Raw genomic sequence first — 21,975 nt, forward strand, 5'->3', positions numbered from 1 at the left:
AACGTTTTTTTTTTTTTTTTACTGAAGATTTAATTGGTCTTATCGATAAATTCTAAGGTCAACACACAATGTAACATTTCTTATAATGCATAATAATCTAAGATGTACTAATTAAATCAGTTTAATCTGAATATTTAATCTGTAACTCAACAACCATCAGTCACATCATCAGAGCATGTCAAATATGTAATGACAGATATGAGCGACTGATAAAATGACTCCATGGTGAATCACTGAGGTGCGTTGATGCATTCCTTCACACCTGTTCGAGAGAGAGAGACCCCCAGGGACAAGTACAATATCTAATGCTGAACATCCTCTCCAGCATCAACATCACAATTGACCATGGTATGCAGTGCAAATGGACATCATTACTGCCAAGCGGTTGGAAGCCCAGTGAGGAATTTGTAGGGACTTCATGATTTTACTATTGCAAGGGACAATTCCCATGACCCCTGACAATATACAGTAGGCCTATGCATCTCATATTCAGTGAACTACCTATGGAATGCAGTGGAAGGCAGACTTATATGGAACAGGTTGTGATATATCCTCAAGCCATAACTTTACCATCAAAATTTCACTTAAATAACTTTCTCCCAGGCGATTTTTTCAAATGATTTTGTTCTGTTTTCACAAATAAAAGTGCCTCAGGGGTCTCATGAAGTGACAGCCCCCCTCGTCTTGTCAAAACTTGCCTGTAAGTGGCTGTAGGTGAGAAAAACTGATACAGTGCATGTAAAGGGGTAAAAACATGCATGCCGGGTCCTGGATTACTCATCACATCTGAACGTACCAGCTCGTAAATGTAATCGCTTTTTGGACCACATCTTTACACAGAAGAACGGGCACAACGAGAACATTGCACTCATTTCTCCCAAACGAGAGTCAAGGTGAGTTTTAACGGTCTTTTAAATGAAATGTTGTTGATATGCTATACTGAGGGACTTCAGATCTGCATTGTTTAGTTTTATAACTGAACCTGAACTGTTTTGAAGCTCAAGTTTAAGGTCATGTGTTCACGGACGGGAAAAGTCTGTCAGGTTGGTGTTCTGAGTTACGCAGCTGTTCTAGGAACAGCCAAGCTGCTCAATCATTAATGAAAACCACTGGCAATGAAGAGGTGAAATCTCTGGCACATTGTCAGGCTTAAGACAGAAATATTCAAAGTGATATAATACAATTATTATATAATTTTAGAAAAATCGATTTCTAAGATTGTATCTGTTTGTTTTGTTTTCATGAAGAACCTTTAGCATCCATGGAATCTTTCCATTTCACAAAAGGTTCTTTCTTTAGATTATTAAAATGCCCTTTACACTAAGATTTTTTTATTTTTTTTACTTTAAGAACTTTTGTTTTCACCGAAAGTTTCTTTCGGGAACCCAAAATCGTTCTTTTATGGCATCGTAAGAAACCCCATTTTACAACCGTTATTTTTAAGAGTGTATAGCTTACATCATTAAACACTCATAGTATCTTATCTGTAAAGAAAAAGCTCTTGTAAGTATTCATTTGTGGTCATGAGCTTATTGTGTTTAGATGTAGGCTATAATTTTGATCAAACCATGACAGAAAAAAATGTCAGGCAACCACAGAACAAGCATAGACACATAGCCTACATAAACACTAATTAACATGAGTTTATGTATGCAGCATGGGTAGCTGTAATTTAGTTGTAGGTTATAACAGATTTATATCCGCAGCTCAGAGTGTCTTTCACTGCCATTCATAAATGACTCATTATCCAAAGTAATATCAGGATGTAGAGCAAATCATTACTGTTTCGCAGCTGTAATGATGACTATTATCATTGTGGTGATAAACATGGCATTAGCGGAGGTGATAAAGGTCTTGATGATTGGGGATAGACGAATGCATGGATGGATGGATGAACATATCAATGGATGGAATGGTATATGCTCACTTCCGGAAAATATGTCTTTCACATTCAAAATATTTCATTTGTATTTACTTATTGTATTTACTTATTTACAAAGGTTTTCAAATTATATTATTACTTATATTATTTATATAATTATAATATTTCATTTATTTATATACAAACTGAAATATGCTGTTTGTGTGGTCTCATTTAACATGGCCATGTAGTCTACATTCACCTATGAGTGAAATACCATGGTATATTGCCATATTACAATCGAAAATATTTCTTTTTTTATATTTTATTTATATGCTTTATATTATAAGAATATAATGTATATATATATACATTATATTCTTATAATATAAAGCATATCACTGTAAAAAGTGAATAGTTGGATCAACTTAAAAAAATTACTTCAATTGGTAACACCTAAAGAAATTAAGTTTTCTCAACTTAAATTATCACGTTTTTCACGATAAAACTTGATAATTTAAGTTGAGAAAACGTAATTTCTTTAGGTGTTACCAATTGAAGTAATTTTTTTAAGTTGATCCAACTATTCACTTTTTACAGTATATATATATATATATATATATATATATATATATATATATAAGGATTATAAAACTCATTGATTCATTTATTTAATATATTTTTTGTAATTGTTTATTTACTAATTCATTGAATCAATGATTTTTATAATCCATCCTTTGCATTATTTAATTTTTATTTAATATACTATGTTTAAAAAACGTACAAAAATGTCAATTTAAACTCACTTTACTAGCAAAAAACTAACTTTTCTGTTGTTGTTGTTGTTGTTATTGAAAAGTTATTGGGATGCTCCAAAAGCTCTAAGCTCTTAAGGAGACTGACTTTGTAACTTTGAAGTATCACCAAGACTTCTAATGTATTTTAGAAATGAAACAGCTGATCATGAAGTTGAATTTCACAGAAAACGCAGAAATAATTGAATTCAAATCCTACAAACAGTATGCTATGATGTGTCAGGTGTACATACTGCCTTAAGGAAAACTTCAGGTTTAAACTTGTTGGCTCCAGATGTGTTAAGAAGGCTTGAAATCCAAGCTGAAAAATCTTTTTCTGAGGGGTGCTGTGATTGAACTTGAACTGAAAAACATCAGTGTGTTGATACAAGATAGACTATTTGACATGAGACGGTAAATTATAACAAGTGGTAAGTGTCATTTTGTTCTAAGCAGAAGTCTGTTTTCTGATGCTTTTTTTTTGGGGTTTCACAAATTTGCTTTTGTACTATATGTTATTTCAATACCAATTTGTGCATTTGTAGAGCACCTTCGGTTCAGCAAAACACATTTTGGCTGTATAGGGTTGAGTTGATATTTGTTTTTTGTCTAGGTTCTTTTTCTAGACAAAAGAAAAAAAAGAAAATAGGCATTAAACTCTTTGTGGTTCTGAAGTGAAAGTGTTGCATATTGTAAAAAGCCAGACCAGAAGTTTAAAGGTTTAAAAAAAGATAAAAGATATTTACTGGAAGCTAAAATGATACTCTAATGGGCTGTAAATCTATTTCTAAGGATATGTCTGAAATCTTGATGAGTTGATCATTACTTCGTTGTTCGTTTTTTCTTATGCTTGTATTCTTTGAAAAGCATTTTGTGTTAATAATGCTAATCTATAGCACCAACATGCTTAAAAAATGAAAAGCAAATTTAAAAAAAGAAAGTAAAAAGTAAAAAAGAAAATTACATATCTTATTTTATTGATAAGAGTCACTTTGCTTTACAGTAGTTAACATGGAATGGACAAGCTAACCACAACCAAGATTAAAGTAGAGGGGGGATCTGGAGGATCTGCAAAAGGTAAGTGTGGAAAACACTTTTATCTCTCATTGAATTACAAGAGCTAGCCTATATGCAGAATGCAGAAACTCTTATTATTAGCGACACCGGTGGCCGTTAAGTGAACTGCAGCCAGCAACTTTTTGCTCGTGCTCGCACACATGCTACGTAATGTACGAGAGACTGAGCGTGATTCAAGGCACCAATATAATCATGGCGAAGTTCTTTTTCCATCTTACCTGATCACGATCCATCCACGATGCTTAGAGCGATGCTAGATGAATATGTAAAAATGTTCTGTGTGCTTAATCTCAAAACAGGGCCTGCGCTAGTCTGGCTATCACCAGACCAAGCTCAATCTTTTAAGATTGAACATTAGTCTGGGGAGTCTGCTCTGTATTTTCTACTGGCGTGATCAACGGGCATAGTTCAAATGATGCTGTACGCAATTGGATAGTCCTTCAACCAATCAGACCAACGATCCGCGTGACATATTTTGGTTTTGTAGCATTGATCAGCGGTTTGCAGCAGCAATGGCACATAGACTGTAAAAAATATGGCAATGGCATCGAGCGATTTTTGCAGGTTGTGCAAAAAACACATGAAAGTTAGTGGTATTTACACCCACTCGAGCGATTTGTTTGTTAAACTAAAGAAGCCATGAGCATCGTCGAGAGGTTAAAAGGAATTGGATTGGATTAAATCCACCAATAGCGCGCCAAGTGGATAAGCCAGTTTGTGATTGGTCACCGCAAATTTGTAATGGAAGCAGGATAGAAGAATGTACAGGTTTCCAGCCTGAGCTGCAGGGCGAAATCAAATCGCCGGCAGATCGGGCTGGGTTTACCCGGTCTAGGCTGGCGCCAGGGGAGGGCATTCGCGGGCCATGCCCCCCAGAAGAGTTACTGTGCCCCCCCCCCCTCCCCCTTAAAAGCAAGCAAATTCAAAAGTGAAATCAAAAAGCGAGCACGCATTCGAAAGCAGAAAGCAAAAAATTATAATAATATATATAATAGCTTACTACAAGTACTTACTATAGCAATAACAGTAAAGTATGCATAATTACAAGTAACTAACCCTAAACCTAACCCTAACCGCAACTCTAAGTAGCCTACATGTAGTTAATTAATATTACTCAGTAGTATTTGAGTAAGTACAATGTAACTACGTCACCTTAAAATAAAGTGTAACCAAAAATTCTTACATGTAGCATTCTTACAACAGTAATTTGGTACCCTGGAAATCCAGAGTTCTCGCGAGAGCACAATTTGAATTTGCTCCGCAAGTCACTCTGGCAATGAGTAATGATGCTCATTAACTATGCCCTTGTAGCCGAGCTGCACCAATCACATCGCTGTATCTGATATATGCAGGCCAGAGGCGAGCTAAACAGATGATGACAGCGCCTCATTAGTAACGACGTCGAAGTCATTAGTAAACATTGCAAGATGGCTATGGATGAACACCAGTTGTTTGAAACGGCATTGGCCGCAACAATGAACGAGTTAGACTTGGCTTTTTATCTAAAAGAGGAACTAAGACGGTGCTTGAATCGTTCCTTTGCAAGAAGGATGTTTTTGCTGTTTTGCCGACCGGATACGGCAAGAGTCTAGTGGTTCCCAAACCTGTCCTGGAGGCACCCCAACACTGCACGTTTTCTTTTTCTCCCTAATCAAACACACCTGATTCAACTCATCAGCTCATTATCACTTGGGTTAATGAGCTGATGAGTTGAATCAGGTGTGTTTGATTAGGGAGACAACGAAAACGTGCAGTGTTGGGGTGCCTCCAGGACAGGTTTGGGAACCACATATGTCACCCCGTGTATTGTTGTGATTGGTCGTAGTGTTATCCAATTGCGTGCAGTGAGATTTCAAATGCAGTGAGATTTTCATTACTCAATGCCAGACCCTAATCTTTCGGATTTTGGTCTGGATTTCCAGGCTAGTAATTTGGCACAACTGTAGTAAAACTGGAAATATGATGTAGCCTACTATAATTTCAATTCATTTGTCCCTTAATTTGAATGACGTTAAAAATTACAGAAATCCAGAAACATACTGAAACTGTGACGACCACAAGACTGACATCTCTACCCCCAAGTATGTTTAAACTGCTATTTAAAATGACATTATATTAAAAACCATTGACTGTGCCATTCTCTTTATTGTAGAACAGTTCAGTCTCCTTCCCTGCTGAGTGTTATTTGGTGTCTTTCCCACTAGAGGGAAACAGCAGCTCCCTGAGCAGCCAACAGGTAGTGACCTCCATCGTGAACAGCTCCGGCTCTGGAGGAGCTTCAGGAGGAGCGGTTCTGCTGGAGAAGAAGATCATCACCCAGACCAGTGCTGAAGGGGGCGCGTCCAGAAGTTATGTCATATCCTGTGAGTCCAGAAATCATCCAGTTTCAACCATCTATGCTGGAAATGGAGAGGAAATTGGTTCAAGCAATATTTACTCAAAATTCATGAAAGAAACTTTTTAAATATTCATTCCCAAGGCTTCTGAAATATTTTGGAACTGACATAAAGGTTCTGGTTATCAGCCACAATATTCTCCATTATTTGGTTTCTCCTCATATATATTAAATATCTGTAGTATTTATTAAGTTGTTCTTTCTTCTCTCCAGCCTCTTCATCTGGAAGTTCAGCCAGTAGCAGTTCAGGAGCTGGATCTGTGATTGGTGGATTTGACGGATTATCTCGTGAAATCAGTGTAACCGGTCCAATTAGTAGCTCAATGGTTAAAAGCTCTAGTTCTGTGGTTAAAAGCTCCAGCGGCGTCTCTACCTCCATCACAACAGTCGGCAGTTCCTCAGCAACAGGTGGAGATCTTTCTTCTGGATTCGGGTCCATCTCGTCCTCCGAGTTTGTGTCTGGTTCTTCAGGCGGTTCTGGAGGTAGTATGAACATATCCAGAGGTGGAGGAGGTGGTGCTGGCTCCTCTGCGGTCATGTCTGCCGGAGGAGCTTCCAGCTCCATGACTGTCTCCAAGTTCAGCTCCTCGTCCCCTAGTGGAACAAGGAAAGGTTTGAGTTACAGCACAGTTCCTACTGAGAGGAAGACCAGTTTGCACCTTTACACTGGAGGATATGAGGGTAAGTTAGAGACCATGACCGCTGACCTTTGTGGGATATATTGATTTAAAATGAGAGGACTCTCACACAGTAGGCTATGTTTAATTGTTGATATTATTAAAATATTGTATGTACTGTATGTTATATTTACTCAGGGGGCTCCAGTGGCAATTCCTCCCCTGAATACACAAAGAAAGAGTACGGTACGTCCATTTAGTATTTTGTTTTGGGGCTGGTGTGAATTTCAGGAGAAAAAAACAAAAACATAATTTGTAATTTAAAATACAATATGAAAAAAATTCATGATTAATCAGCACAGTTAACCAAACAAAGCTATCGAAAAGATCCATGAAATCACCTTACGAGTGCAGTTTTCTTACTTCTGTAGACATTTTTTTTAAAGCAAGCAAAAAAAAAAATGTTGATATGTATACTTAAATGTAAAAATGTACTTTTGAGACCATGCTTCCATCTCCGTTCGCCAAGCGTATAGGCTCCTTTTGTGTGTGTGTGTGTGTGTGTGTGTGTGTCCATGAAAGATGGGTTTCTCAATATTCAGCTTCAGTGTTTGGTTGTTGTTGTTGTTTTTTGCAGTTTCGTCAAGCGTTGCCACCAGAGGGCGCACTCAGACACGAGGTATTTATGAAATAAAGCGTAGTTTCACAAACTTCCCAACATTCTTAAGCTTGAACTTCAAATGTAAAAAAACATAACTTATCTCTTAATTTAAGTCTCATTTCTAAATCTTAATATTATTGTTGTGATGTTGTCTTTTCCAGAGAGTGAGATCAGAGCCAGATTGCAGAGTGCTTCACCCTCCACTAGATGTCAGTGTTACTAATGTGTACACAGAATCTGCTTCACAATGCAAATACTTTGAAATTGCTAAATGTTTTCAGTTGCACCACATATGTACTGTACAATATATATTTTTTATTTCATCTTTTAAATAATATATTGATTATATATGAGGATATAATCACACGTTCAATAGTTTGTGTTGCCTTTAGTTTCAGAAAATGAATGATAGTTTCATGTATTTAGGGACAGAGCTGGATGATGTAAAGAGATTACTGAAGGGAAGTCGCTCCGGGAGCATCAGTCCACCTCGCTCTCCCACCAACACTCTGCCTATCCCAAAAAAAGCCAGCGTGGACATGCGCCACGACACCCAGTCAGGTAACACACACACTCACGCGCACAGATATTCCAGTGATACACACACACACAGCACAGCCAGTCCCTCGACACGAATACTTGTCTTTCAGGTTTTGACGGCTCAGTCCTGGATGCTGGATTCAGCGGATATTACACCAACCCAAACAATCTCAGTTACACCACACTGCAACAACCATCACCCACAGGTTAAACAAAGAGAAACAAGAGTGTCTGTGTGCATGTATTTCTGTGTGTCAAAGTTGAAAGGATCAGTTAAATTAAAAGATAAATAAAAAATAATAGGATGAAGAAAGAGAGAGATTGCCACTGTGTTGTTTGTTTCAGGTGGCATGCAGAATAATCTGACCCTCAGCTCATCTGCCCTTGGTAGTACAGGTCATTACATTCATCAATTCACGCACTAAAAACAAACTCCAATTTTGAGCTCTGGTTAAATGCCCAAAAGCCTCATGAAAATGAAGTGTGTTTCCTCTGTGTTTCTGTTCTTCTCAGTGTATGGGATGCAGAATAACCTGTCAACATCTGGCGGTGCTCTCATGGCTAATGGAATGAGTGTTGGCCATGGTAGCGTTGGCCATGGTAAACCGAACCTTGCTAACTGTTATACACTGACGTAATGCATACAAAATAACTACAGTAAGAGATTTATTATGCCTGTTTGTAGTTCCAGTGTATGGGTCACCGAAGAATGTTGGCAGCACTGGATTTTCCACCAATATTACTGGTAATAATGATTTTAACAATGACTTAAAGATTTAAACAATACAGTAATACCAAATTAAAATTCTTTTTTTATATATCACATTTACAGCTGTTCCCAGCAGCCCTATCACCTCGGATGATGTGTTTGTGAAAGATGGCAAGTTTATTGCGATTGGGAAAGAAAATGTAGCGGCTAAGAAAGAGACAGAGAGACTGATCATGTCCAAAAATACTGGCAAACAGTTCGTCACTTCCACCACCAGTGCTGGAGCAGGTAGACTGATCAGACTAGATAAAGTACTTTAACTCAGCTTAATTATAGTTATTAATTAGATTAAATCAGTCATTTAATTAGTAAAAAGTGTAATTGTTCCAGTTGGATCGGGTAAAATAGTTAAATATACACTACCATTCAAACATTTTTGAAAGAAATACTTTTATGCAGGAAGGACACATTACATTTATTATAAAAGTGATTGTAAAGACATTTATAATGTTACAAAAATAATGTTTTTTTTATAATGTTTTTTATTTCAAATTAATTCTGTTCTTTTGACATTTCTATTCAACATCCTTTTCACGGTTTCCACAAAAATATTAAGCAGCACAACTGTTTTCAACATTGATAATAAAAATAAATGTTTCTTGAACATCAAATCAGCATATTAAATCATGATTTCTGAAGGATCATGTGACACTGAAGACTGGAGTAATGATGCTGAAAATTCAGCTTTGATCACAGGAATAAATTACATTTTAAAATATTCAAATTAAAAACAGTTATTTTCAATTTGTAGTATTATATTCACTATATCACTGTATTTTTGATTAAATAAATGCAGCCTTGGTGAGCATAAGAGATTTCCTTCAAAAATGTTGTCTTACAGACTCAAACTTTTCAGTGTATATTTTTAAAATTAACAAAAAAGAAATAATTATGATTGGCAAATCACATTTTTTTATTTTATTTTCAGTAGAAAATTTATAACAAATGACAAATAAATGTTTTTCTTATATTACAGATACGTTTTCTGAAGATTCACTCAAGAGGGAGAAAAAGATGATCTCGAGCACCATGGAAGCCACCACTGGTACATTCACTTACTGGATATTATTTAATTTATAAATTAATCCTCACTTAAATTACATCTAATAAAACCAACATTTATGTGCTTCCAGCTTACAAAGCCTCAACAAAAGACAAGGCAACCTATGCAGGTATTTGTCTTACATTCAGTAATGAATAAGCAGACATTATGGATCTGGTTTTGTTCATAGACTCATATTCTAATGTCACGACAGAGATCCGTAAGGATGAGTCGGATGACACAGGACTCGGATTCTGTTCCTGCTGCTCGTGGTGGAAGTGGCTTCTGGCGTTGATTATTGGTCTTCTCCTTCTGCTGGGACTCCTCTGTGGTCTCATCGCACTGGGTACATTATATCTCTAGACCAACTGATTTAGCTTGTGCTTGTACAGTTTCCTTCATCATGAATGTTCCTCTCTGTGTAGGTGAGGAGGTCAGGAAGCTGAAGGCTCGCGTGGACGCTATTGATGGCGGAGGAAGCGTGGCCTCTGCTCGAACCAGTCGTTTGTCCTCCTCCTCGGCTGTCAACATCGTGGATCCACTGGAATCTTCATACGTCGAGCGCATCTCCGGCGTCCGTGCCGATAACACCATAAACCTGGGTTCAGCACCTGCCGCACAAGACCCTGAGGTCCTGCAGAGGACCATTCAACAGATCCTCAGATCTGAACTGCAGTCAGACACCGTTAGAGGTGTTTACCATACATCCACTCTGATCATATACAGAAGACATACATTCAATCAGGTCACATTAATCATTCATTAGTTTGCTATTAATTTTTTTAATGATTTCATTATAGCTTCACTGGCAACTTCACTTAGGGGTGAGAGAGGAGAAACTGGCCCTAAAGGTAATATTTACGGATTAATACATAGATAGTATACAGTGAAAAGTGTGAATGCAGATTTACTAATACGTACATTTAATGTACATTTAATTCTAGGAGACCAAGGACCTCCTGGAGTTAAAGGTATTCAAAACAAAACAAAAAACACACCAAACTGTCATTGTGACATTCTGAAGTACAGTTTCATAATTGCACATGCACACTGTCACATGTATATCACAATAATATCATAAATGTATCACAGATATAGCACAAATATAGCACAGACATATCACAATAATGCCACACATTATCACATAAAATCACAAATATATAACATAATATCACAAATATATCATATCAGAACATCAGAAATGTATCTAAATATTTACAATGTCACACTTTATCACAACAGTTTCACATAACATGACAAATGTATCACAATTATTGCAAGATTATCAAAACAGTATCACAAAAAATATCATAAATATGTAAATATCACAATTATATATTACAATGTCACATCACAACAGTATCACATAACATCTTAAATGTATCACAGATATATCACAGATATATCACAATAATGACACATTATCATGTACAATCATAAGTATGTCACCATGTTATCACAACAATATCACATATCACAAATATATCACATCAAAAATGTATCTAAATGTCACTCATCATCTCAGGTTTTATATAATATCACAAACGTATCACAATTATATCACATATTACAAATTTAACAAGATTATTAAAACAGTTATATCACATCATATCACAATGTCACATCACAACAGTATCACAATTATATCACAATAATGTCACACATTATCACAACAGTGTCACATAATATCACACACATAAATTACAGTTATATCACTTAATATTATGAAAATATCAAAATGATATCAAATCATTTTACAGGTGAAACAGGATTTCCCGGAATTCCAGGTAATGTAGTTTTTTATTTTTTTATGACAAACGTCACATCCTTTGCACTTTAACTTAGTGAAATGAAGAATAAAAAACATTAAAGTCTACAACTATGATATATGATACACTTTAGGAAACAACATTTCTACTAGAAAAACAAACAAACAAAAAAACTAAGAAACTGACTGGCTGATCGTGGATCAGTATCGCACATTTTACACGTATTAAATAAATGAATTTTGAAATATTGATTTGATAAGTACTAACCAGAAGAGCCTAAATAAATAAACTGAATTAATGAATGGTGCCGTTTCAGGTCCTCCTGGTCTCATTGGTCACCCCGGACAGGAAGGTCCTCGAGGGCCCAAAGGAAGTTCAGGTATGATGCAGAGCCAGAGACACTAATTCTTCTACCAGTCAATCATTGCCATTACAACTTAAGACTGATTTTGTGATCCTCACATGTGACAAAGGTGATTCGGACCTAAAACATCTCTTTGTGCTGTTTATAGGTGAATCAGGAACTGATGGATTACCAGGGCCGAGGGGGCGGGAAGGGCCAGCGGGTCCCAGAGGAGAACCGGGACCTCCAGGAATTGGAGAGAAAGGAGAGAAAGGTGATACCACTGACATTATTGCTACTGTTATATTATAAGCAATTAAAAAAATGATTTGATAATTGTTTGGCATTTGCTCCTCAGGCTCTTCTGGCGATGTTGGTGCACCTGGGCTAGCAGGACCAGGAGGTCCCATGGGACCCAAAGGTAAGCCCATCTGTACAATGGCAGTCCAGTACAAATGATTCCGGTTCAGCCGGCAGACAAATTATTCCTTCATATTTATCCTGCCTTTGCTAGTAAAGATGGACCTACATGTTGAGGGGAAAAACTTGTTTTGTCACTGCAGGTGATGCAGGCGCTCAGGGCATCCCAGGTCTGACAGGAGCTCCCGGACCCCAAGGCTTCCGTGGAGATTCTGGTGATCCTGGACCCAAGGGTAAATCTACCTTCTCTTAACAGTTTCCCATTCAAGAATTTCATGTGATCAATTTGTTTTCATCATCTTTTATATTTTTAGGTGATAAAGGACCTGCTGGGCCATCTGGGGTCAAAGGTTGGTAGAAGCCAGAGATACATATTGCAAATAGTAAAGCAGTTTTTAATATACTTATTAAGTTTTAATGCTGATTATTTTTCTATTACTTAATTAGGTGATCAAGGCGAGAGAGGGCCACGTGGTACCACTGGTAAGTTACAGTATCTTATAACATACAACTATATATATATATAGCATTTGTTATTATTAGTATCTCAAAAAATATGATGATATTTTTGACAGGTGAGCCAGGTCTGGTCGGACCAGCAGGACCTCCTGGCGAGAAAGGTCTTAAAGGATCAGCAGGTGGGTCTCATCACAGAAAGAGAAACTTGAGGACAAGAAAACCTGTATCACATGTAGAACATATGCAATTAAGATTTATTCTATTCTGTAATAAATAAATATACACTACTGTTCAAAAGTCAGTAATTTTTTCAAAAGAAATTAATACTTGTATTCAGCAAGGATTCATTCAGTTGATCAAAAGTGACAGTAAAGACATTTATTATATACAAATTATAAAAAATATATATTTTTTCTAATTATAAAAAAATTATATTTCAAATATACGTTCTACTGTTTTCTACATTGACAATAATCAGAAATGTTTCTTGAGCAGCAAATCATCATATTAGAATGATTTCTGAAGGATCATGTGACACTGAAGAAAATTCAATTTGCATCACAGGAATAAATTACATTTTAAAATATATTAAAATAGAAATCAGTTATTTTAAATTGTAAACATATTTCACAGTATTTTACTGTACTTTTTGATCAAATAAATGCGTCCTTAATGAGCAGAAGAGACTTCTTTCAAAAACACTGAAAAATCTTACTGACCCTAAACTTTTGGATGGTGGTGTACAAGAACATCTGGATTGAAAATGACTGTACAGTATGTGATGTATCATATCAAGTCATATATTTTATATCATATCATATATCATATTTCATTTTCCACAGGTGCTCCTGGGCCAGATGGTGTTAAAGGAATTCGAGGTAATTTTGAAACTAAGCTTTGGTAAAACATTAGCCTGTGTCTACAAAATACAAGCATGCATTTCTTTTTTGGTAACATTTTATTTTACAGTGTCCTTGTTACATATGTTACGTGTACTTACCATAGTAATAACAGTAAATTATGCATAATTACATGCAACTAACCCTCAACAAAATCCTAATCCTACCCTAACCCTATAGTAAGTACATGTAGTTGCTTAATTTACTTAGTACTTAAATATATAATTACACTGTAACATTGACACCTTAAAATAAAGTGTAACCTTTTTTTTTTAAATGTCTCTTTCTTTTAAATTCAAGGGGACCAAGGTCCGATTGGGTTGCCTGGAGCTCGGGGACCACAGGGGCCTCCTGGAGACGCAGGAATACCAGGTATAAATGAAGAGAAAATCACACCACGGCTGAATAGATAATGCTTTTCATGCTTTTTTAACACACTTAAATAATGCAAACCATGTAAAGGAGACGTTTTTCTGGTTTCCTGCACAGGTACACCAGGACTTCAAGGACCACCAGGTTTGATTTCACTTCTTCTGCGCTGAATATATTAAACACAACAGATCAATTAGTATTTCTGAAGAAACGGTCTACAGTAATTGCAGACACAAAACAGACTTCTGTTTCTTAATGATATTTATTTTTACCCTATTTAACTAAAGGTTTGCCAGGTACCCCAGGCCAGCCAGGGTCCAAAGGTAATTTTTCTTGTGAGATGTTTTTAATTCAATTCTAATGGCCCTAATACAGTGTATATATATATATATATATATACACAGAAATACTCTTACCACATCTTACGGTGTAAAACTTCTCTCTTTAGGTGACCCCGGTGAGCCCGGAAGAGTCATTTCTGCAGGTAAGGGAACACAAATGAAAATTAGTTAGTGGTGCTTACTTAGTTAATCTATTCTGGTCTATTAATCTGGCTCATTTGATGGTGACATCATCTGGTCACTCCTCGTAGGCGCTAATACTAACACTGTGGGTATACCTGGACCACCTGGACCTCCTGGAACTGCAGGTCCTGCTGGACCACCTGGACTATCAGGTATCATGAAGTTCATTACGGATCATCTCAGATGCATTTAATATGAAATTAAAAGAATCAGTTAAACAGCGGTATATTCGTGCTAATATTGAGGGTTTTTTTTAATCTAAGGTCCTATTGGTCCTGCTGGTCTTCCTGGTTCACCTGGTAAGATGACTTTTTTTCTATAAAAGGGTTATATTTGTATGTTGTATTATTTTTTAACTGACATTTGAATCTCTACAGGTCCAAAGGGAGATAAAGGAGACAAAGGAGATGATGGGAAGCCTGGAGTCTCTGAGAAAACAGGGAGTAAGTGTGCTCACTTTGAAAATGTACATTGTAAGTGCTTTCACATCATTCATTTGCTCTTAATCTAAATTGAACAGAGGAAGCTGCTGCTGAACGTGGTCCTCCTGGCCCACCGGGACCACCTGGACCTCCTGGTGACGATGGGAAACCAGGTACATAGTCCCTAATTCAGTTTTTTTTTTACATTTCTGTTGTGTTGCTATATAAATGTTTCATTTTGTTTTTCCACAGGTGTTGGTCAACCTGGTCCTCCCGGTGAAAAAGGTGAACCAGGAAGCTTTGTACCCACTTCAGGTACGCTAATGCTTTAGAGTTAATTTACACTTGGTTCTTTGAGACTTTGTGTCTCATTCACTAACAGCGCGTACATGCAAATTTACATGCACATGCGCGTACATGCACTTATATGTGTGCGTGTTGAAATGAGAGAAGTTCTCGTGCGTATATACAGTAAATAAATCCACAAAATTATTAGGATTATTAGTGAATGAGACCTATTAAATTATGTTTTTAAAATGATCTGATTGTGGTTTTTGTGGTCATTCAGAAACCTTCTTTGCTGGACCGCCTGGGCCTCCTGGACCTATTGGACCAAAGGGATCACAAGGTAGATTAAATATACAATAGAGACAATATACAACAATGGGTTTTCCTTACGAACCTATGAATTTTAATGTTTGTTTTTTGTTCAGGTGATATTGGCCCTCAAGGATTCCCTGGTAAGGTCGACACATTCCATCACACATATAATTATGACATTCTGACGTTTGTGGATGACATGCATACTTCTGTTTCATCTCATTTTTTTCTTTCTAAAGGCCAACCTGGATTACCTGGAGAACCTGGAATCGGTTAGTGATTCAGATTTGTATAATAAAGAACATACACGTTTCTACATTCTACAGTAGCTGAATAGTTCACTTTATTTTACCCCGAATCCAGGTTTTCCCGGACCGCCAGGGTCACCAGGACCACGTGGAGAACAAGGTATAGAGGGTCCACAAGGACCACAGGGACCTCAAGGACCAATGGGTGCAATGGGGCTTGAAGGTCCAAAAGGTACAATGAAACAAAATATATCTATGTTAGACAGTTTTTACATAAAACAGTACACACACACACACACACACACACAGGGCAGTTGTGGCTTAATGGTTAGAGAGCCAGACTGGATGGGTTAAATGCAGAGGACACATTTTAAGTATGGGTTGTCATATTTGGCCTTCACTTCATATATCTATGTGAAAAGCTTCCAGTTACAGTAAAACCATTACAATGGAAGTAAATATGGTTAGTTTTTCTACATCTGTGCACCAACATTTTTTCTTTTTTTCTTTAAATATAGGTGATGCTGGAGTCCCAGGGGCCCCTGGCATTCCAGGTTATTCCTATGGTAGGCAAATTGGTGTATTGCTCTAATATTTGCTTTGACATGAAACGTTTTAAACCACATACCATTTTGTTAGTAAAAGAAAGAGAGTTTCATGTGATTGTTTTTATAAGGTGGAGGATCCAGAAGCGCTCCAGGACCACCAGGTTCACCTGGACCTCCAGGGCCTCCTGGACCTCCTGGTTCCCCTAGTGGTGGCTCACCAGATGTTGCTCAGCAGATTTCAGACTACCTCAGAAGTATGTTTAAAAAGACATGAAAAACTTTAATGCAACCTAGCAACTCCCTTAAAACTACCCTGAACACCTTAAAGGGATTGTTCACCCCAAAATTGTCATAATTTAGAAAGAAAGACATGGACAGGTTTGGAATGACATGTTGTTCCAAACCTGAATGATTTTCTTTCTTCTGCGAAACACAGAAGATATTTTGAAGAATGTTGGTGTCCAAAGAGTTTCGGTTCCCATTTACTTCCATTGAATTTAAAATATCTTCTTCTGTGTCCCACAGAAGAAAGAAAGTGATATAGGTTTGGAATGAAATGAGGGTGAGTAAATGATGACTGAATTTTAATTTTTGGTTGAACTATCCCTTTAACTACTGTATAGCAGCTACTAACATGCTAGCTTTGTGAGGGCAACTTTTGGGTGGAAAAGCATCTTTAGAAGTCCCAGTATGGTTTGAAGCCACTACAAATTACACATTTAACTAATTATAGAGATAAATGGGCAAATAAGCTCCATGACAGTAATATTTAATGTGTCTTTTGTAGGTGAACCCATCAGAGAATACCTGGCTGGACCTCCAGGCCCACCTGGACCACCAGGACCTTCCGGATCAGCCTCTGATGATACGCTAGCTAACCGTGTGATTGATTACCTTCAAAGTAAGTGTGAAATGTTCAACGACACAGGCGACACAACTTTTACAGGCATCGGTAACACTTTATTTTCGATGGTCCACTTAAGATATTTTAAGTAACTTTACAACTATATGTCAACTAGGAGTCATTAAGTATTAGTAGACTGTCTAATGCTAATATCTGCTAACACTGTATTTTGATGTTCCCCAACAGACATTCTACTGAATATAAGCAACTTAGCAGCTACAAATGAACTTACTCGGACCCTAACACCTAACCTAATAGTCTCCTAATATTCTAATGACTTGTAGTTGACATGAAGTTGCAGTTACTTATAGTTAGTACTAGTAGAATGTCTAAAGTGGACCATCGAAATAAAGCGTAACCTTTCTGTTTTCTACTTTGCTTTTTGTTTTCAATAAACATGTAACTCAAAACTAATGTGCTTTATGACACATTTTGATGGATCCACACATTCTTTGGTGCATATATAGGAGATGAGGTGAGACAGTACCTGATTGGTCCTCCAGGGCCCCCAGGACCCCCAGGTGTGCCAGGTGGATATGGCTTTAACACTCAGGAAGTTGCTGGACGAGTGCTGAATCTGATCAACGGTAGGAAAGATATGCTGGACATCCTGGATCATCCGCACCTGTGTCATAGGGCCTAGCCCTAGATCATTTTCAGAGTTACCTGTAATATATACTACCATTCAAAAGTTTAAAAGATTTTCTAAATGTTTTTGAAAGAAGTCTCTTATGCTCACCAAAGCTGCATTTGTTCGATAATATTGTGACACATTATTACAATTTTTCTCTTTTCTTCAAAATTATATTTTTTTCCTGTGATCAAAGCTGAATTTTCAGCATCATTACTCCAGTCTTCAGTGTCACATGATCCTTCTGAAGTCATTCTAATATGATGACTTGCTGCTCAACAAACATTTCTGATTATCATGTTACGTGATGCTGGTGGCTGTAATAATCGCATGGCACAGGAAATATAATAACAAAAGTCTTTACTTGGAAAATATGCAGGAGAATACAGGAATCAAACGCACAAAACCACTTCCAACATAAACAAGCCTGGAAATTAACAGAGGAAACTAAGGGCTTAAATACACAGAGTTGACAAAATGAAACGTACAGGTGAAAACGTAATCCAATCAGAAACCATAGAAACTCACTAGCAAACAGAACTCAGGCAAAGCAGAACAGGACACAGATTGAAAACTAAACCAAAACGGAACGAGATTACATATCAATGTTGAAAGCAGTTGTGCTGCTTAATATTTTTGTTGAAACCATGATTAAAAAAAAGTTCAAGCACAGCATTTATTTGAAATTGATTTTTTGTAACAATTGAAATGTCTTTACTGTCTCTTTTGATCAATGTATTGCACACACTGTATTAATAATTGAAAAAGACCACAAACTTTTGAATGGTAGTGTTTATGAAACTGTTCAGATTAAAGCTTTGGATTGTTTGAAAACTAACCATTTCAGGATGTGGTGGACCAAACGTAATAGTTAGGGATTGGCCATTGAAAATATCTGTCAACTACTATTCTGGGGTGCGTTTCCCATAAGCATCGTCAGCCAGCTATGGTCGCAAGTTCCCTAGAACTCTATTTGTAAGGACAGAACTTGCGATCATAGATGGCGACAGAGTTGGCGACAACACCTGCACACTTTGAAATATTATCAAGGTTATTTTTATATAGCTGCAAGTATTAAAATGATGTTATATCACATTTGCAGATGCTGGTTTCAGAGGTCTGCCAGGACCCCCGGGCCCCCCAGGACCTCAAGGACCACCAGGAAGCTCTGGAGGAATAGTGTCTTACGCGGTGAATGAAAACCAACAGCCAATCCGTGCAGAGCCTCAGGAGTACATCAAGAGTAAGAACAGTGTTTATTAACTCTATTTCGTATTTAAGTCTTTTTTTTTTTTAGCAGTTTAATGGCAGTTTGTTTACTTCTGCAGGGCATCCAATTGTAAATGATAATTTGGATTATCCAGCCATCGCTAAAAAGGTTGCAGATTACATTACGTGTAAGTGACGCTACATGTGACGACCTAAAATGCACTTACACACATACGCATATCAAAAAAAAAACATCGTCTCTGCATTTCTTCTCTTCTCTAGCTTGCTTCCTAATAGTAGTTTAATAAATGTTGCATTGTATACTATGAATATTGTTGGCTTTTTAACAAATTGATTTTGTTTCTCTTTTGTAAGTCGCTTTGTATAAAAGCGTCTGCTAAATGCATAAAGGTAAATGTTAACAAGATATTGTTAGTACCTTTATAGATTTATTGTAGGAATTATTGAGTTTCATGTGTTTGCATTTTTCCACAGCTAATAACCTGTTAGAGGGCCAACGTGGACAACCTGGAGAAACAGGGCCTCAAGGACCACCAGGAGTCAGCATACAACTGACCAACATGACTGAAATACTGGACTATATTAGAGGCAAGAAGGAACTTGTTCAAAAGAACAGTTTGTATGCATTTAATATGAATAATTTATAAATATAAATATAATTACAAATGCATAATTTCTACAGAACACAATATGATTGGACCACCGGGGCAGAAAGGGGACATAGGACGCCCAGGATTCCCAGGAGCCATGGGACAGAGAGGTGCAAGAGGTACAAGTTCTGTTTATCACACGGACATATGAAATTGGCCAGCAAAGTAATTAAACCTAGTTACCTTCATTTGGTATCTGTGAAGTGAATTGACTTAGTCCTGTTCACAAAGAAACAAATCCATAAAAATTACGTCAGTAATGCATAAACAGAAGTTGAAAAATGTGAAAAGTTACTCAAAATGATGATTTAGGCTTACAGCTTCAGAAAACAAACGTTCTGTATTTTTAACCAAAATGAACAAAATGTCTGCATCTGGTAGGTTTCAAATATAAATATAAAATAAATGAAAACATATTAAAATTGGTTTATTCAGAAAATTTCTAAGGCATCTGGGGACGTTTACACAACAGCGTGTTCAACTAAAAGTTAGTCGTTTTTCGTGGATCCGTGTTTTAGGGGATTGTTTTGATAACATTATCTGTACAAAGAAAACACGTTTCCGTTTTTCTATCGTTGTCGTATATATAAACGTACCCTAAATGATCGACAAAACTTTGCCGAATAACCTACAACGTGCCTTCTGTCATCTGATTGATATTACACACTTTTTTAACAAGTAAAAAGGTATTTTAGTATAATTATACTAAAATGCCCCGTCAGGTCGAGGTTCACATGCCTTTTTGCTGTGAAATATTTACTGATTTTTATTAAATAAACATAAGAATAACTTTTATAGTGTTAGTAATGTTTCAAGATGAACACTTACTGGACTGAAGCAACTTAGGTTTGCTTGATCACTTTCTGAGAATCAAATATGATTCATCATTATATCATATCATTGTATTGCATTGCATGATGTTTTGCCCCACCCCAATAAAACCACAGAGATCATTTAAATATCTTAAGACATATTAATGGGAGAGATAAAGTGATAGCTGATATTGATACAAGTCGTCTGCTATACTTTCATAAAGATCTTGTTGATTTACTAAACAAGCTATCTTTTAGGCCACATTAATATCAGTAAAATCACCAAATTGCATATTTTTGCTCAGTTTTTTTCCTCCTCTAAGCTCCATATTCTCACTATATCATATTATATGAGCCATAAAGTGCTGATGTACAGTATCAAATGTGATGCTCAACAAAACATATGCATTCTAGATTTTTTTTCCCAATTTTTCAGTTCAATTAACAAATCCATTTTTTTACTATTATTGAATACAGTGTGTCAGGCTTTACAGGGTTAATCCAGAGTATTCATTGAAATTGCTGTTTGCATGGACAAGTGTTCAAATATCATTTATCAACATTTGTTTCAACTTGTAATTTTACTATTGTACAATCCGGGTTTTCCAGGCCTCCCAGGCCTCCCAGGCCCTGCAGGCCCCGTAGGCCCCCCAGGCCCCGTAGGCCCCCCAGGCGTCTCAGGCATCCCAGGAATGAAAGGAGACAGGGGTATGAGCCAGTTTACAAAATATATAATTGATCATAAGATACTGTATATTCCTAAAATGATAATGTCATGACAAACCTTTTTTCCCCACAGGTGAGGCTTCATACGTCACTCGGAGGAGGAGGAGGAGGAGCACAGGAATTTAGACAGACAGTGTGTTTGCCTTTAGCAGCTAATGCTTTAAAAATGACATGTACATATTTTAATTTAGACTTTTCTATTTTATTTTATTTTTTACAATGATTTGTTACCAACATATAAACATATTCACACTAAATTTACAAGAATTACAATTACATTACATTGTATTTTTTTCCTCGTCATAAATATGTGAGTGCATGACTGCAAAATGGGATTTAACATAATCTGGGGATATGGATGTTTAAAATGAGCTTTTTGTTATTTGATGTGCTAAAACGCTTTCATTATTACAGACTTTCAATAGCATCAAATGTGGCTTGACTTTGAGATTGAGAAATAAAGATTTTTTTTTGTTTTTAAACAGACTTCTGATTCTGAAGGCTTCATATCAAAGTCCCTTCAAGGCAAGTCATTTTGAAACATCAAATTTTCCAAAGCTGTTGACTAAACTTGGAAATCACCATGGAAATCTGAAAACAACCGTCTCATAAAAACTCAAATCAAAACGGCTTTTTTCAGGCAATACACATGTGCAGTCATA

At 36.7% G+C, this 21,975-nt stretch overlaps 1 protein-coding gene across 3 annotated transcripts; it reads left to right on the forward strand.

Annotated features, from left to right (window-relative positions):
* The first annotated feature begins 237 nt into the window (after positions 1–237).
* col17a1a (collagen, type XVII, alpha 1a) lies at positions 238–21,799 on the forward strand. Of its 3 annotated transcripts, none has more exons than XM_079864167.1 (52): positions 238–893; positions 3,659–3,732; positions 5,757–5,813; positions 5,937–6,095; positions 6,341–6,808; positions 6,943–6,990; positions 7,382–7,423; positions 7,567–7,614; positions 7,832–7,966; positions 8,056–8,151; positions 8,291–8,341; positions 8,459–8,530; positions 8,631–8,690; positions 8,778–8,942; positions 9,691–9,759; positions 9,848–9,886; positions 9,971–10,102; positions 10,182–10,448; positions 10,557–10,607; positions 10,701–10,727; positions 11,517–11,543; positions 11,842–11,904; positions 12,038–12,142; positions 12,227–12,289; positions 12,432–12,521; positions 12,603–12,638; positions 12,736–12,771; positions 12,864–12,926; positions 13,590–13,625; positions 13,947–14,018; positions 14,136–14,162; positions 14,306–14,341; positions 14,467–14,502; positions 14,611–14,694; positions 14,806–14,841; positions 14,920–14,985; positions 15,063–15,137; positions 15,217–15,279; positions 15,533–15,592; positions 15,678–15,704; positions 15,804–15,836; positions 15,928–16,044; positions 16,331–16,378; positions 16,489–16,614; positions 17,148–17,261; positions 17,732–17,851; positions 18,998–19,138; positions 19,224–19,292; positions 19,600–19,713; positions 19,808–19,894; positions 21,206–21,295; positions 21,387–21,799. In XM_079864167.1, exons 2-52 carry the CDS (start codon positions 3,672–3,674, stop codon positions 21,437–21,439), a joined length of 4,260 nt encoding a protein of 1,419 aa, XP_079720293.1. In that variant the 5' UTR covers positions 238–893; positions 3,659–3,671; the 3' UTR covers positions 21,440–21,799. The 3 variants fall into 3 exon arrangements, with proteins under 3 accessions (XP_079720293.1, XP_079720291.1, XP_079720292.1); XM_079864165.1 differs by having other exon boundaries at positions 21,197–21,295; positions 21,387–21,792; XM_079864166.1 differs by lacking the exon at positions 238–893 and adding an exon at positions 2,988–3,086.
* Positions 21,800–21,975: the final 176 nt, after the last annotated feature.

Source organism: Squalius cephalus (assembly GCF_949319135.1).
Source record: "Squalius cephalus genome assembly, chromosome: 2".
Lineage (NCBI taxonomy): Eukaryota > Metazoa > Chordata > Actinopteri > Cypriniformes > Leuciscidae > Squalius > Squalius cephalus.